The sequence below is a fragment of the Eleutherodactylus coqui genome, chromosome 4 (genome assembly GCF_035609145.1).
Source record: "Eleutherodactylus coqui strain aEleCoq1 chromosome 4, aEleCoq1.hap1, whole genome shotgun sequence".
Taxonomy (NCBI): Eukaryota; Metazoa; Chordata; class Amphibia; order Anura; family Eleutherodactylidae; genus Eleutherodactylus; species Eleutherodactylus coqui.
The window spans coordinates 111,503,209-111,521,796 of record NC_089840.1 but is presented as its reverse complement, the minus strand read 5'-3'; the positions used below and the strand labels follow the sequence as shown (position 1 = coordinate 111,521,796).

General features: G+C 41.6%; 1 protein-coding gene across 2 annotated transcripts in view; it reads right to left on the bottom strand.

The window, feature by feature from the left end:
* The window catches only part of F5 (coagulation factor V), a 79,255-nt gene that overhangs the window by 35,695 nt on the left and 24,972 nt on the right, over positions 1 to 18,588 (bottom strand). For both annotated transcript variants that reach the window (XM_066599996.1, XM_066599997.1), the window contains exons 6-13: positions 17,992 to 18,213; positions 14,906 to 15,071; positions 14,654 to 14,792; positions 13,907 to 14,003; positions 13,447 to 13,658; positions 12,308 to 12,452; positions 8,624 to 8,833; positions 4,219 to 5,356 (exon numbers count right to left, since the gene is read on the bottom strand). In XM_066599996.1, coding sequence (XP_066456093.1) covers positions 4,219 to 5,356; positions 8,624 to 8,833; positions 12,308 to 12,452; positions 13,447 to 13,658; positions 13,907 to 14,003; positions 14,654 to 14,792; positions 14,906 to 15,071; positions 17,992 to 18,213 — 2,329 coding nt within the window. The remainder of the gene's footprint in view (positions 1 to 4,218; positions 5,357 to 8,623; positions 8,834 to 12,307; positions 12,453 to 13,446; positions 13,659 to 13,906; positions 14,004 to 14,653; positions 14,793 to 14,905; positions 15,072 to 17,991; positions 18,214 to 18,588) is intronic.

The window sequence follows — 18,588 nt, the reverse complement described above, 5'->3', positions numbered from 1 at the left end:
TCAACAGATACTGTCCAGGGAACATAGCCCTTTGACGCCATTGTTTAATAACCCAGCTTTCCCACCGGGGAGGGAGCGAGAAAGCTATTTGGGTTGGGAGAATCGGGAGGATACCAGGGTCCAGCAGGTCCTGGGTGGGCAATCAATTCCCACTCTGCAGGAACTCAAACACCGATTCGGAGACATTCGTATCTTCTGGCTCGAGTATTTTCAGTTACGCTCCTTCCTCACACCTTGGGAGGGAAGCGACACCCCGGGCCTGGAATTGACACCCTTCGAGAGGTTGTTCAAGTTACGGTTGCCTCCGGAGCACGTGCTATCACAAATATACGGCCTTCTGATGCATGAGCTTAGTTGCACAAGCCCGGGCTTCAAGTGGGCTTGGGAGCAGGAGTTAGGAGAGGAAATCACACAGAGCGACTGGCAAAAATCATTTATTTTCACACACAAACTAACCATGGCATGCGCTGCTCAAGAGAAAGGGTACAAGGTGTTGGCTAGATGGTACAGATACCCGACGCGACTACATGCGATATTCCCCTCGGTGTCGGACATGTGTTGGCGCTGTGGGACTGATAGAGGCACTCTGTTACATGTCTGGTGGGGTTGTGATAAACTGCGGCCCTTCTGGAACAGGGTGTTTGCCACATATAACTCAATGTGCAGAAAATCAATTAGCAATATGCCGCAGATAGCCCTCCTCTCCATCCTGCCGGGCTCCATTAGTGCACAAAAGGGAGACTTGCTCCGGTTTTGTATTGCAGCAGCCAAAGCAGTCATCCCTCGCCACTGGCGATCCACACAGGTCCCCTCAATGAGGGAGTGGCAGCAGGAGATGTCATACCTTAACCAAATGGAGGAGCTATGTGCGGAGCACTCTCGAGAGCCCGAAAAACAAAAGGAGAAATACAGAAAGACCTGGCAGCCCTGGATTATGTTTAAATCCTCAGCAGAGTTTGCCAGCTTGTTCTACTAAACGTACTCGCGAGCCCTGTAGGGGACACAAGGCCTTTGGAGTTGGGGACCGACTGGAAGACGCTCAGGGTGCTCCCGCCCCGCCCCCCCCTCCCCCCACTCCTTCACCCTTTTTTCTTAAATTTTTTTTTTGTTTGTTTTCTCTTATTTTGTGTGTGTGTGAGTGTATGTGTGGTTCTGTCTGTGTAGAGGTGCTCGGCGTGCTATAGTCAAAGTACCTCGTCTTTCTGCCCTATTTAATTAACTTGCTCAGATTGTTTCTATATCTTTCCCCCCCCCCTTTTTTTTTTCAAATGAAAAGGATTCCCACCACATAAACCATAATATTCATCACGACGTAGACCCCACCTTTACCGTCAGTTAAATATGCGTTGATATAGTAAAAGAACAGTGGATTGGGGCAAGGTGGTCCGGCGATCATCTAAGGGCTAGACGAATTGACTGTTTTATTTGTTGTTTACAAGAAGATGTGCCAACAATATGAACCATAGGCCCTGCGAGGCCTATTTCCATTTTCCCTTTTATTGTTTTTCCTTTTTCCTTTTTACTGATATTTCCTAATGTTTGTAAAATATTCTGAAAAACTTAATAAAAAGAGATTAAACACAAAGAATTATGTGAACTTCTCAAATGCTGTTGTATTTCAGAGAAAATGAACAGGGTTCTCTCTATTTATATATAGTGACCTGTCAAACAAGACAAGGCAAACATGAAAGCCCGAAGGGAAGCTGCCCAGTGGTTACCGGCTTTGTGAGCTACACCTTATCACCATTTGGTCTATGCAGAATGCTGGTGTCTCCCATCACAACAGTATCCAACAGCAGTTATCAATCCACAGATCAAGGTCCGATTTCAATCTCTTTATATCACATGTTAGTATTGTGCTTTACACTCTTTATACTCCAAAGCTGCAGACTTCATTTACTCCTTTAGGGCTCTTGGTCTTAAAATAGTAAATTCAGTAGGTTTCCCTCTAGAGTATCCGGACTTAAAAAGGGGCTTTCTTGGGACTTCAGACATCTTTTCTATTGATAAACTATCCTCAGGCTAGGTCATGAATAGATGATCGGTGGGGTCGGCTCAGGATCCCTATCGATTGGCTGATTCCCCCACTGCTGTCAGTAGTATATACTGCAGCGGCCCATTTTGGTAAGTGCAACCACAGCTCACATTGAATTCAGATTCATGGGAGCTGCACCTCCCGCAATCATGATTCCATAACCATGTGAAACTATGGCTTCATTACGTGGATAATGTCTTCCTATTGTGCTTAGATAATTAAAGAACTTTCTGAATTTATGGACTATTTGAAGGAATGTCATAATCTCATCAAGTTTTCATTTGAAAAAGATCCATCTAAGATTCATTATGTAGGTGACTAAAAGTTATATAGGTTTCAATAACATTGTTTTCCAACCCAACCTATAGAAATAACTTGCTGAAACATGACAGTCACCATGCCTTAAACCTTCAGTGGAGCCTTGAAAGGCCAATTTCACACAGGATTCGTAATGAATTTTTCATTCAAATGGAGAAATTCCTTAAGAAATTTGCCCATTGGGGTTACCCTGAGAAAGACATTCACAATGTGGGCATTAAAGTTGGTGTTCTCCCAGGTGATGAGGCAAGGAAACCAAAAGAGATATAAGAAAAATAAATGTGATAGTAGACGTTTGTTTATTTCGACATATGATTGTCATTCAAACATATGCAGGAGAATGAACATGACATATTGGAATATGGTGCATAAAGATACCGAATACGGTTTGGTGTTTCATGAGCATCCCAGGCTGATACTTCGGAAGGGAAAATCATTATCCAATGAGTTGGCTAGAACGGATTACCTGGTTAACAAACCAATCTGAACACACAGAGAAAATTATGAGTCTTACGTGTCAGAATTGCACTTCATTAATTATTGGTTCTACAGTGGATTATCTCATGAAATGTACAGCTATTAAAATACGAAAGCCGAAATGTTATTTATATGATTAATTGCCAATGTTGCAAGGTTTACATTGGGTAGACTATGTGTGTGGTTAAATTGGGTGTACATTGCTCTTCTCCCCGAACATCTGCCCAACTAACAAGGAAGATGGTCAATAAAGCTGTTCATGACACAAGCTCAGGTAAAACATATATTAAAACTAGCTCACTTTTCTGATTTTGGGTATGTTTGTGGTTCGAAGTGCTGTATTATAGAAGAAATCATGGGTCCAGACGAGGAGCAGATTAAATTCTGGGAAACCTACTAGATTTACTATTTTGAAAGCAAAGGTCCAAAAGAGTTAAATAAACTCTGTAACTTTACATTATTCTTGTTAGGGCCCCTCCATACGAGCGCAGGCGTATTTGCGTGCATTTAAGCACTGTGTTTTTGCACAATGAAAGTTGTGTATTCGTGTGCACAACTGCATTTGGTACCATCAAAAAGTACAACTCATTCTTAAAAAAAAAACCTTTCACAGCATTGTTGTCAAAAATAAAAAAATGTAGGGGTCTTTGAATGCAGTGATAAACAAAAAACAATTTTTTTTAAAAAAGGTGTGAAAAAGTTGCAAAAAAACCCCCCAAACTATTTTGGTATTGACATAATCGTACCGGCCTGCAGAATTAATTTAACATACTATTTGTACTGCACAGTGAATGCTGTTAAAAATAAAATACATGCCAGAATTGCAGATTTAATCTTGCCTGCAGAAAAAAAATGGAATAAAAAGCAATCAAAATGTTATATGTTCCCGAAAATTAGATAAATGAAGACTAGAGTTCATCTCACAAAAAACAAGCCCTGATAGAGAGAGATTCATCGATGGAAAAATAGAAATGCTCTGTCTCCTGGAATGTGGCAACATAAAAGCAAATCTTTAAAAAAAAAGAAATCATTTTTGTGTACAAAAATTGTAAAACATAAAAAAAGCTATATAAACTTGTTATCACCGGATTTGTGATGACCCAGAGAATAAGGTTATCTCACTATTTATTTTGCACCTACAACTTGTCCTCCAAAAAGTAAGCCCTCATATGGCTCTGTCGATAGAAGAATTAAAAAGTTATGGCTCCTGGAATTCAAAAAACTGAAAAATTAGTTGGTCATTAATGTGAAACAGGCGCTTGATCACCAAGGGGTTAATGTGATGCAACCTTTGAATTCTAAACCCATTTCCAGGTACTGTACACACAATGACATACATATTCTTCTGCAGTAATGTATAGCACAATAAGAAAATCAAATTCACTTACCCAAATATTTCTTCAAGTTCTGGATCATGAAAATCATCAATGCTGAACGGAGGTGAAACTGATGAGGTCATTGGAGTTTGGGTATGTGCACTCTCATGTGTAATAGTGACGTTCTGGAGATTGTTGGGCGCAGGTGATGCTGTAGTGGACATGTGGTTCCCTCCATTACCGGGATCATCGGACTTAGTGTTATAGGTTATTGTTACCTGAATGTTGTCATCAATTTGTTCCATAAAATATGGTGTTTCGCTTGTGACTTTACCTAATATTGGTAAATCTGTGCTGTTTTCAGGTTTCTTTAATGAAGAAACAGATTTCTGGATATCACTAGACCGGAGGCCCCGCGTGTCCGAAGTAGAATTCTGTAATCCATTATCCTTAAGGACATATTCACTGGAGGAATTTCCTGCATCAATCTCTGCACGTCTTTTGGTCACGTTTCTAGACGTTTCGATATCTGAGCCATTGCCATGCGTCTGCATTGATTTTCTATCTTCCTCCTCTACAGAGGATTCTTGGAGGTATAATGTGGAATTACCTTCATTATCATCATTTGGTAGAATACTATTTGATTCACTTTCCAAGTCTGTGCTATTGCTTGGAATCGAACTATCAAACTCTTCTTTTTCATTTAACTTGTTATGCTGATCAAAATGGACATCTTGTAAGACATGTTTTCCCTTAATGCCTTCACTTGCATTACTTTTAAGGAAAGTATCATTTTTTGAGACATACTCACTGCCATCTATCCTAGAAACATCTTCTTCACTGGACCCAAAGAAATCATATACATTCAAGTCTGTTTGGTTAACAGAATCTTGTCCATTATCATCATGACTTCCCAAGGCTATAGCAGTAAGATTTTCAGCTTCTTCTATTGCTCCGGTATTGTTTCGAAGTGATCGAATCATGAATAAATCAGCCAACCTATCACTGTAGTCGTTATCGTCACTAGCATCCTGAATAATTGTTGGGGATTCTTCAGAGCTTTCTTCTGAAGTTCCTTTTTCCTCTGGAGTGTTTAAAACAATTGTTGAATATGGTACATCGTCGTAATAATCCTCTTCATCTATACATTTTGCGTTCCTAAATCTCAGAGTTGTGACTTTCGAGTTATAATTTCCAAATAGCCAAACACCTGCAAGAAAAAAAATAATGGGGCACATTAAATATTGAAAGTTCACCAGTTTTCCGGCACAAATTGCAGAAGAAAACGGTCTTACATAGTTTGCACCACATTCATATGTGTTTTTAAGACACCTTTTGACAGTTTTTACATCAGGTCCGATAAGGAGGCGTGGCTTTGTGAAAAAGGGGGCATGACCTAAATGCAACAGTGCATCAAAAATTTGAACAAAAGTTGCGCCAAAATTTTACTGCAATTTTTGTTGTAAATTAAGCCCACTAGTAGGCGATAGAAAAGTTAGATTAGATAGTTTAAAGATACAGTTGATATAAAGTGATAGATGAAGAGGATTATTCTTACGACTTCCCAGCATGAGCCTCTGTGATAAAATGTAGGGAATTTTAAGACTGTCTATGGGCTTCTTCACATGGGTGTGTTTTAGTCCCGTTATGCGGTCATAATAAGCACGGCCGCATAACAGGATGAAACAAAACCATTGATTTCAATGGTTTCGTTTTCAGTAGCGGTATTTTCACTCGTTAATAGTATGAGCAAGAAAAGATAGGACTTGCCCTATCTTTCACACATCTAGTTAATACTATGTGCGGAAAACATAGGCCAGGGCCTATCTTCCCTTGGTTTTTTCAAACTTGTGCGCTATGGCATGGCGTGTCAATGGCCTGAGAAGAAAAAAAAACTCCATTCATGCACAACTACGCTTTGTAGTGACGAGCGTAGTTGCGCATCCGGCCATGTGTTTTTGCCCTAGGTTTGCACTGTCTAACTATTAGACATAGGGCTTCTTCACATGGGCATAATTTCATCCTGTTATATGGCAGTGATTATCAATTATTGATGGGACAAAAGAAAACCATTGATTCCAATGGTTTTGTTTTCATTAGCGGTGCTCTCGCCTGTTTATAGTACAGCTGAGAAAAGATAGGGCAGGACCATCTTCCCGCTGTTTTATTCAAACTCGCGCGCTATAGGGTAGAGTTTGAATACTCCGAGAAGAAAGAAAAAACTTGTTTATGTGCAAAAGCCCAAAAGGGCAGATTCAAGAATATTAATTAGACATTGCAAACGTAGAATAGACAGAGTTAACACACAGCATTTTTTCACAGTGGCTCATGCAGGATAATAACTTTGGTTGATCTTTAGATTGTCCAGTCAAACTTTAAACCCCCTATGAGTAGGTTTAGTTTATGCCAAAAAAGCTAGGTTCAATCACATTATGGTAGGCCACACTTTACCGTTAAGTGTTGCATCATAAAACAATTATTAGAATGTAATGCACAAACTCAAACTCACATATTTTCGCCATTAGAGATGAGCGAGTAATTACTCGATCGAGCACCGCGATTTTCGAGTACTTCCGTACTCGGGTGAAAAGATTCGGGGTGCGGGGGAAGGCGTGGCGGAGCGGGGGTAGCAGCGGGGAACAGGGGGGAGCCCTCTCTCTCTCCCTCTCCCCCCCACTCCCCGCTGACGACGAGAATCGTGCGCTTTTCGTTCATCATTCAGTTTCAGCCAGCATAAAAATCATTGTTGGCTCGTTGGCTTCTCGTTGCATTTAAACACTGATCGTTTACAGCTTCACATAGGAATGTTAAACACCGAACAAGAAGTCAACACTTTCCAAGGATGATTTGGCTGTCTAAAGAGGCTGCACGAGCGCGAATGAACTGGTGATGACGGCAACAACTTGTTTACTCAGGCAAACGAAAATCAGGAGGTTTTCGTTAGATGGAAGAGGGCCATAGGATGACTTTATTAACAGTTATTACATTATTGTGCAATCATCATCAAACACCTTTACAATACTGCTGTAATTTTGTGACCAAGGGGCCTTTGGATGTTCAAAAGTTGCAATTTTGACAAGTGCCAAGATTGCATCTTTTCAAGATTTAACTCCAAGCCACAACACTCTTTCAAAAAGTGGCATTAGAGGGCATGGCCTATCACATTTACTATAATGGAAGCCAGATCACATGTACAGTGTAAATGCACAAAAATCGCTCACTTTTCGTTCACAGGTTGTTAGGCTGACTCCTCAGTCAGTGCAAAAACTATCGCTGGATCGCTGGCTTATTGTTCCGTGTAAACGCTCCCTGCTGAGTGCATCACATAGAAGGTGAAGCGCTGAGCGAGAAGCCCGTGATCCAGCAATGAAGTCTATCACTGTTAACGCTCTACACGAGCACTGATGACTTTAGCAGTGACATCAGTGCTCATGCATCCGTTTACCCGACTGTCAGCCCGTGTAAATGGGACATTAGCCACCACAAACGTATGATACACTTTTTTGCATTGTTTTTGCATTGTTGCCAATGGACAGTGCATGCCACTGTATGGCTATACAGTTGCCTCTGCTGGGGATATATATCAGGGAATACTCCCAATATATACCTGTGACATACAAGCCAAAGTGTGCAATGTGTGCAGAGCAGGGGCGTAACTATAGGGGATGCAGTTGCACTCGGGCCCTGGAGCCTTAGGGGGCCCATAAGGCCTTTCTTCTCCATATAGTGAGCCCAGTAGTATGTATAAAGCATTATAGTTGGCGGCCCTGTTACAAATTTTGCATAGGGGCCCAGAAGCTTCAAGTTACGCCTCTGGGTTTACGTATGGGTACAGATGGGGGAAAAGGCCCCACCTTAACATTTGAACCCGGGCCCCTGAGCCTTTAGTTACGCCCCTCGTGCAGAGTGCTAGTGGGAAAGACAAGCTGCATATCAAAACCCTAAGTACCTGACCCTATAAATACATAAATTAATCCATACATCAATAATTCATTATAATGACAATGAATGCGGCCACACGCTGTAATTACTGGCATCGCTGTTGTTGCAGTGACTGGCTGCCGTGGTCACATGCCTTTACAGAACACTGTGTGTAATGGTGGACCCAAGTTTAACTTTTGCACCACGGCCCACGAGTCTTTATCTACGCCCCTGCATGCTTCCTCTATGCCCAAGAGTATGTGTAAATAAAATAAATAAAGCTTGTTATTTGTATAGCACCAACCTATTCCGCAGCACTTTCAAGTACTTTCCCAAGCTGGGCACTCATTTTACCAACTCAGAAGGATGGAAGGCCGAGTCAACCTTGAGCCGGCTACCTGAACCACACAAGGATTGAACTTGCAACCTTCAGGTCGTGAGCGAGAGCTTAGGACTGTATCTCTGTTGCCTCAGCACTTTGTATCACAGTCCTGTACACAACACTATTTCCATTTCTTGATCCACTTAGTTTTAATGAGCAAAAAAGTTAAATTACCTTTATTATCCATTTCTATAGAAATACTTTCACCAGTCATCGGAAAGAGCGTCAGCATATCCCCATATCCCAGTTTGTACCGGAAAGTATGGCCGGTAAGCTGTAATGTAATGGTTTCATCTTGCACCCCTACACTTGAAACATGCCATTGAATAACATGACCATCACAAAATCCCAGAATTGAATTTTCATAGCTATTTCCATTGATGCCTATAAAAATAAAAATACATTAGACCAATAAAATAATGTTTAATTGCTCAGTAATAAAACCTAACCAGGAATGAATAATTGGATCAAAGGAACATATAATACAAAAAGACAGGACTAATTGTTTATGCTGACCGGTTGGGAGGAATGTATTAGATGACCACGTACAGCCGCCCTGATGTTCGGATTAATACCGCTATAGTCAGATGATTTCCAGTAACCGTTTCAGCATTACAGGTCAACTTCAATCGAGCAACTGGACAGATGGGGTAATCCACTACACTTAATGCCAGCAGAGAGTGCGGACTTTTATGTCTTTGTCTACTAATATTGTACATGTTATCTGTTTGCGGATCTAAAAAAACTATTATACAAAGTAGCATCTATCGATTTTACACTTTAATGTAGGAAATATGTATTATAGCTTGCATGCCTATTTTTTTGTAAATAAAAGTCACATTTTGGCTCACACACCAGAATTGCATCTTTTTTAGCTTTTACACCAGGCCCCGACACTTTTTCAAAAAGTGGGTGGGGCCTAGCATTAGAGCATATGGATGCCCATTTAAAAGGTCCTTAACATATACTTTAACAAGGGAAGTAATATATTCTTCATCCAGATTCTGTACCCCTTTCCCTGTAGAAGAATTGCAGGTTTGTGGAGATTCAGGGATGCAGATGATACTTTCTAAAATCATTAAACAAATATGCTACATATCAATGTCTAATTCTTGCTAAATGTAATCCATAATATGGCTTTATTTGAGAAGCATTCCTAAATGGTTAACTGGGGGAAAAAACACTGTTATTGTAGTAAATAACTTGAACTATAGCAGCCAAGTAATCCCGTCTTGTTTTATTCTTATTTATTTTGGTTATAACTAGAGGTGAGCGAGCATACTTGGTAAGGCGATATACTCGAGAGAGCATCGCCTTTTACGAGTATCTGCTGGCTTGTCCGTGAAGATTCGGGGGGGGGCCGCGGGGGTGAGTGAGGGGTTGCAGAGGGGATCAGGAGGGAGAGAGAGGGATCTCTCTCACTCTCCTCCCCGCTCCCCCTCGCTGCCCCGCGCCGTCCCCAATCCCCCCGAATCTTCAGGGACAAGCCAGCAGGTACTCGAAAAAGGCGATGCTCTCTCGAGTATATCGCCTTACCGAGTATTCTCACTTATCTCTAGTTATAACTATTGTTCTTACAGGCTTATAGAACAGCCAGTTCACAGATCTGTGCAAAGTGCCCATGAACATAATCAGAAAATTCTCACGCTACTGAGTGATACAGGAGAAAATACACACTTTTAGAGAATATCATCTTTATGTATATATATTCTGTTTTCTCTTCTCCCATACATCACCATGCGAAAACTCCGGTCTCGACATCAAGAAGCATTCCCATACATGTCCCAAGGCTGCTTTCACATATGTGTTAGGAATCTCTGTTCGGAGGTTCCTTCGCAGAACGGGTACAAAATTTTGGAAGAAAAAGTCCTACATGCAGGACTTTTCCATCCAGTAAAATGCCAGACAGTTGAATCGGGATCAAACGGACACTATTAAAGCCAATGAAGTCCGTTTGGCGCCATTCGGTTCCACCATAAGACCAATCTGTTCGGCCAGTGGATTCCTTATTCCTGCTCTCATAATGGAGCAGGAAGACGGAACCCTTGAGCACAGGCGTGAAAGCAGCATTAGAGAAGGTTTCTGACTTCCTTGAGAAATGATCCTTATCATTTTAGTTGTTAATGCGATTGTATGTGTCAGGGCTTATTCACACGAACGAGAATCTCACCCGAGTTTTGTGTGATGCGAGATGCACAAAACTTACACGAATATGAAATTCATTCTTTTGAATGAATTTATTCACATGAGCGATGTTCCCAATCACAGCATGTCCTATATCTGGGCGTTTCCTCAGAACGTATGGGTCAGAAACGCTCTTTTCTCCTTAGGGAGAGCAACTATATACTATAAATAAGTGAGGAGACTCAAATGGCCACGCACACTCCTCTGGGTAATATGCAAATAAGGGAGATGGAATAAATCCTCCACAGTGCCACCTACTGAAAGGCAGCATTCCTTCGAGTCAAAGTGGGACTTTTTATACAAGTCTTGCTACAATGACTGGGAATCAAAAGCAAAGCCAGACCCCATGTACATACAGCTGTTTCCGGGTTATTGCCCATCATCAGTGTACAGTAGGAGTCTGGCTTTTGCTAGTGAGAGGCCAGGGACAGGGGTCAGAAACGCTCTTTTCTCCTTAGGGAGAGCAACTATATACTATAAATAAGTGAGGAGACTCAAATGGCCACGCACGCTCCTCTGGGTAATATGCAAATAAGGGAGATGGAATAAATCCTCCACAGTGCCACCTACTGAAAGGCAACATTCCTTCGAGTCAAAGTGGGACTTTTTATACAAGTCTTGCTACAATGACTGGGAATCAAAAGCAAAGCCAGACCCCATGTACATACAGCTGTTTCCGGGTTATTGCCCATCATCAGTGTACAGTAGGAGTCTGGCTTTTGCTAGTGAGAGGCCAGGGACAGGGGTCAGAAACGCTCTTTTCTCCTTAGGGAGAGCAACTATATACTATAAATAAGTGAGGAGACTCAAATGGCCACGCACGCTCCTCTGGGTAATATGCAAATAAGGGAGATGGAATAAATCCTCCACAGTGCCACCTACTGAAAGGCAGCATTCCTTCGAGTCAAAGTGGGACTTTTTATACAAGTCTTGCTACAATGACTGGGAATCAAAAGCAAAGCCAGACCCCATGTACATACAGCTGTTTCCGGGTTATTGCCCATCATCAGTGTACAGTAGGAGTCTGGCTTTTGCTAGTGAGAGGCCAGGTAGGTGGCACTGTGGAGGATTTATTCCATCTCCCTTATTCTCAGAACGTATCACTCATTGTTTTCTATGGGACCTTGAAAGAAATCACATGGCACGTGATGTGCATGCAAATGTAATGCAATTTTTCCCATTGAAGTCAATAGGAAGCACTTGCCATCTTTTAACGCGCATTTTACGTAAAAACACATCGCCTCAAAAATCACAAGTTAGCAAGTGCATGAATAGATGGGATAGCGCCTTGGAACCGAAGAATAAACGTAATATTCCCGGGGAAGAACTTAAATATCCTCACACGATCCACCTCGGTGGGAAGGGGCATATGAAGAAAAAAATAACACCCCCCCATCAGGAGAATGGGGGTAAAGACAATCAATAAGTACTGTTCATACGCTCGGACACTGAGTCAAGAGGATAAAACTGAACTCACCCGGCAGATGGGAGGGAGATCAGCTGGATGCCCATAACTCTCTCCCCTCTGATTATCCAGGAATACCTTGGATCCAGCACAGTGTCCGAGCGTATGAACAGTACTTATTGGAAGTTAGCAAGCGTGATATCGGGACAAGTTGTGCGCTCGCCCATGGGAATGTAGCTTTAAAGAGAAGAAAAGAAAAGACGTCTTACTGTTGATGACGTAGGAGTTGTATAGGCTCTTTGAGTCTTTGTTGAGCACTTTGTTGCAGGCTTTTGGCTTGTTCTGCTCATAGTACCAACTTTTGTTCTCATCAAATACAGTAAACATTGCAATTTGTTCTTTATCAGTTTTGTCCTAGGAAGAAAACAAAAAATACATTACTTTGAATTCCAGGTACGTCCGGGAAGATCAATATCCCGTGCAGCAACAAATCGACAGTATTTCTATGATATGTGAACGCACCTCTACACTAGTTGCTGTATAGGGGGGCACAGATCCCTCTAGTCCTGCCCCCTCCACCCACACTCTTGGGGGAAGCCCTGAAACCCTGCTCCCCTCTCTTTCCCGACTATAGGGAATTCCCTTGGGGAGAGAGGTGGGGGGAGTCCCCTATTGCCACCCACTGCCAAGGAATTGCCCAGCAGGGGGGCAGGAGGAATACCCCGCTGCTTACAGCAAGAAATTTAAAAGGTGCTGCCTGGAAGTGCCTTTTAAATGTCCTGCAGTAAAATCCTGTCAGTCCCCGCGGGGATTAACAGAACCCTTGGGGAGTCCCCTCATCCCTGCCGGGAATAACAGGAGTTAACGGCAGGACATTTAAAAGGTGCTTCTGGAAAACACCTTTTAAATTTCCTGCTGTAAGCAGCGGGAAGCTATTGGCAGTGCAGGAGTTTTCATTCACTTCTGCTCCCATAGGAGTCAATGGAAACTCCTGCCGGTGCGCACCTAAGATAGTGCATGTTCTATCTTTTTTAGGTCCGCGCACTTTTGTGATGCTAATTCCTCGCATATGAACTTAATAGTTGTTTTAGAGGTGTTCATTTTCAATGCACATAAAACACGCTCATCTGACTGCGCCCTTACCATGTCATTTTTTAATGCTGTGTATTCTAAATACAATTTTCAACAAACAGCACAAATGCAACCTAGCCTGTTATGTTTGCTTTTAGCTTTGCATTTCGTTTTTGGAAATTTTATTGATATTCTCTTTAAATATAGTGGGTTTTTTATTTTAACCATTCTATCCTAATTGTGCGTTTTTTCATTGTCACAATAATTCTAAAAAAAATATCTACATGCAGTGCCGTCCTCGATCATTGAGATATGTTTGCTCTCCTGACATGTTTACCTGCAGTCCTCTAGTATTTAGTGTCATCGACTTGCAAATAAGAAGTGTACCAAGAAGTCCAGAGGCCAAGTCCTTCACTATGTTAACAGTACTGTGATAGATTCTCGTCAAGCACTGTGGGTCACTTTTTGTAGGTTCATCAGTGTTCAGTATAGTCCAGTAATAGGTAGCTGTTTCCCCCGGCATCACTGTGCTATTCTGTGTCTCAGTACCTACAGTACAATCCAATAATGATTAGTGTGCATATTAAACTGTGATTCAATACCTAAATATGTCCAATAAAGGACAACTTTTACAACAACTCTTAACAAACGATATATATAACTATTTGTACTACTCGTATTACTCGTCTCACTGCTGAGGATTATACTGCAATGACTTTACAGGTAAAAAAAAACACAAAAAAACAGAAAAAGTAATTTCAATTAAACATAGAACACAAAGTAAATCAGCCATGTACCTTTTAGGTCTGGAGCATAGCCCGTAAAGAATCTTTGTAATGACACACCATGTGGATATATGTTGTGGGGTTGGCTAGCCATGTTTTTAAATACAACCTGGAAATACACATAACAAGACGGTTCAAGCCTTCCTGTTCCTGAACATCACTCCTAAGATGCCACTGGGACCCCCTATCACCTTGGGTGTTTCCCAACTTTAGTCCTCAAGGTACCCCAGCAGGTCATGGTTTTAGGATATCCTATAGTAAGAACACCTGTGGCAATGTCTGAGGCACCAACAATAATTACATCACCTGTGCAATACTGAGGAAGTCCTGCAAACATGACCTGTTGGGGGTCGTGAGGACTGGGGTTGGGGAACACATAAGATCTGGTATAAGTAGCCTCATTCACTTGTATTCACTCATATCACTTGAATGGGGTTGTGCTTTATTACTAACGTCTTATGATTGTTGGGGTTCCCAGTGGTCAAGCTTGCTGATCACATATTGAGGGCATTTCTTGGCAATTACTATTTGAGCAGAACCCCTTTTGATCATACATCCAGCCCTCTTACTGTATTTGTAGGTGCAGATTACAAAGTGGTCAACAATTGAGTGGGCAAAAAGACAATAGCAATTATTGTATTGATGCATATTATTGATTTCCATCATCAACGGCATCCAATAGCCGAGCTTTCTGAGCAACAACTATGTTCTCAAATTCTATAGAAACTCAACATAAACAACAGAGATGTCCATACGTACCATAATTGTATCCTTGACCTGAGCACGGATCACTGGTCCAATCAGTCCTAGTTCTCGGGAGTTGTCTATGGTCTCTGTGAAAGTGCTATCCGTGTATTTCTTATAGACTACTTTCTTAAATGGATGATGGCAGTACGTCCTAACAACAGAGGCGAGAGAGAAAGTCATTATTAAACAGTAAGACAATGCGTTATATTCTTGCTATTATGCAATGTGATATGGTATAAATCTTTTTGCTGCTTGGATACTTACTTCTCAGAGTTCTCTGAAGTCCCAGATGCATAATCCCAGTCAACCTCAACTGCAGCTACATAGTAATCCCACATTTGAATGTGTCTTGTTTGATGAACAGACAGTCTGTGCTTGTTCTGTGCTTTTCTTTCACATGAATTTACCTCCAAATAACCATGCATGCTGACTGATAAAAGAAATACATGAAACCAGTAACCAGTAAATTCATGCAATCAGGGCACCTTTATTATTGTATTATTTGGAGTTTAAGAAGTAACACCCGGAAGTATGAAAAACAACAGTTAAGACTATCGTTTTAGACTTCCCTGGTGGTCTGGGTTAGTGTAAGGGTTAGTGTTAGCTTCTCTAATAGCTTAGGGTGGTGGAAGGGTTAATGTCAGTTTCCCTGATGGTCTAGGAATAGGTTAATGTCTTTTTCCCTGCTAGTCAATGGTAGTGTAGGGATTAATATACACATCCCTGCTGGGCCGGAGTCGTAAAGACTTAAAGGGGTCTGTTGGGATCCTTACTGATCCAGAGAAAATGCCCCTGGCAGTTCTTGAAATTCTGACAGCGGTGGCAATGCATGCATGCCACCACGTCATTTGCTTCAATAGGAACTGGCTGAGATAGCTGAGTTCAAGCACTCTGCATTCTCCAACGATCCCATTCAAGTGAATGTAAATAATAATATATTAGGAACAGCGCTCAGTTGTGAATACACATGCCTAATTCTGAAATGCATCTAATGGGGAACTCACCTGGTGCATACTGTCTGACCCAACATAAAGAGGTTGACCATTGCACCCTGAGGAATGCCCATTGTATGTCAAACGGACTTCAGGTGAACCTGAATGGTGCGCTGCTGCATGCCTTCACCGGATGCAAGAAGGGACCTCCCACACAAGTAAGTGACACAATTTTGGATAAGGAAAGCATATTGCTCTTAAAGAAACGCAGGACACCTTTTTATACCCATTTCTCTATTCAAGTGAATGGCACGCATGCATGGCCACCCCGTCACAATTTTGGGACCTGCCAGGGGAATTTCTCTAGATCAGTGAAGATCACAGCGGTCGAACCCCCATCCTGTGGATAGGGCATAACTTGCTGACATAGGAATATCCCTTTAATACCTACTCCTTTTGTGATCTAGAGTACTCAATGGTTAATTCCTGTTGTCCAGTGGTTTATTCTCCATCCTAGGCTCCATGAGTGTCTTCTGTCTCTAACAATAAACTGTGGAACTTACTGCCGCTGTCGGTGCCTGCCGATCATTTGACACGTCATCCTGGATCAGGAGGCGCCTGCACATACGCGCCTCCGTGAAGTAAGTTAACATTACTTACTTTTCTACTTTACTACTACTTCACATGGTTTGAGCGCTGAGGAGTTTTTCTTTTTTGTTTGTATCTATTTCTTCTTCATTTTTACATGATTAGAGTCTCCTCTAGCTGCTCTCTCATATACTTATGAGATTCTCCAAGCATCCATGATTATCTTGCTACCCTCTGGATCAGAAGCTCTTCATCTACATTTACTCCACCTTCGAATACCCTTCTAGTGAGCGCTTTCCACTAATTCCAAGGAAACTAAATGCAATGTACTGGTCATGTTCTGTTTCACCGTCCTGCCCTTACCTAGTGCAGCATCAGGACTGTACGCCTCTTCAACAATATCTACCAGATATTCCATAAATGCCTGATAGTTGTGAGCAAGGGCGCTATCGGGCTCTGGAGCCTTAGGGACCTCTATCATATAAGAAAACGTCAGTATTATATGGCACATAGATGGTTGGGGGGCCATGTTAAAGATTTGCATTGGGGCCCCCTACATTTAGCCTCTGCCTTCTAGCAATGTCCATCCACCCACCCCCCTCCTGCTAGTGTTGCATCAATGGGCTCCTTAAGAAACCCAACGATGCAAAGAAAATTTGTGGGAGGGCCGCATGTTGAACTTTTGCATCCGGGCCCATGGTTGTGAGTCTCACCTATATGACATTCAGTGTGGGAGAAGCTATTGTGAATCAGCAAACGCAGGGTATAGTAAGCCCCTTTATCCCGATCAGTGAGGATCACAGTGGTGAGAATCATGTCTCTTAGACATTTTTCAAGTATTCTGTGAGTTTGCTCCTTCAATGAAATGGCTGGGCGGGGGAAGGGGGGGAAGAAGAGTCTACTGCCATCAGGCCTCTTTGACCTTAAGCTATATGCACGCACTTTTTAAAGTAAGGTTTTTACTTCTTGTATTCCAAAAAGAAAAATACAGTGTGATAGCGCCTTGTGCAAACGGCAGTAGATACAAATAATTATTGATATTAGATAAATGATAAGGGTAACTTACCCGATGTGGACAGTCTTCCAGGAACTGTCACTACACCTGAAGTCCAAGTCTGCAAAAAGATACGAGCCTTGTGCACATGGGCATCCAGAGGTAATAGGAAAGCCGCAGGACAAATCCAAAAATCCCATTTTTTTGGTCAAAGCAACAGAGGAAAGAGTAGAAAAAAAATCCCGCGCTCAACAAGAAACGTATTTAGATAGAATTCAACCAAAACAACCATAATTTTATAAAAGGATATATATTTAATATATATCAAAGAATACATAAAGACATAAAGGGTATTAAATGCAATGCGTTTCGGCAATACTATGTTGAGAAAGGCGACACAGTATCGCCGAAACACATTGCATTCAATACCCTATATGTCTTATGTATTTTTTTGTTATATATTACATCTATAACCTTTTATGTAACGACAGTTGTTTTAGTTGAATCCTACTCAAATACGTTTCTTGTTGAGTGCGGGATTTTTTTCTACTCTTTTCTTTGTTGTATTCCAAAAAGAGGATATTCTATCAGGGAAATCAGGTGGCTCACCGGAGCAAGTATTAGAAAGTTTAAAAAAACTATACAAATTATAAAACTATTTCTAGGTGTATCTGACATTGCCTAATGGCCAAATATCTGGTATTTCATAATAATGCACAAAACCCATATTCATATCCATTTCTCAATCCTTTGGGATTTCATCAGTGTCTTTACCATGCGGCAGCAGATTGCTACATTTCACACCAAGAATGTCTTGCACCGGTTGAGAATCTCACCTTCTAGATGTTTTTCGACAAGAGAAGATATCTTCCATTTGCCACTCTCTGACACGGTCATGTTTGCGGTTGTGGTTGCCATGCTGGCAAGACTTATTATAGAGACTTTATGATGGTTTTGCTCCAGGGAATGTTCAAAGAAATGAATGGAGAAAAATTCCGGCTTGGAACTCAAACCCAGTATATGCCAACTAATCTTGTCACCAACACAGGCTGTGAACGCTGAAACACAGATACAATTATCCGACAATTACATAAGCATCAACGTAGGACCGCGCAGCAAATAACGTGCCCAGTCATGTTTTCTATATCCTACTTAAAGAGGTTGCCTAGGGATTAAATAAAATTGCCCCCATTTGTACAAGCCATGAGAAACCTGACTTGAAAGTAGCTGAGACGTGAAAGGAAGGGGGAGGGTGGAGCCTAGGGCCGGACTCACGTGAGCATGGGCGTATTTGAAAACATTGCTTTTTTGCTCAAACATCAGCGGAATTTACTGTACTTTTTATGTGTACAAGTTGTGTACAATTGCACACGCACGCTGTGATTTTTTTTTTTGCGTGACCAAAGTGCGCAAGAAAATACACTTATGTGAAT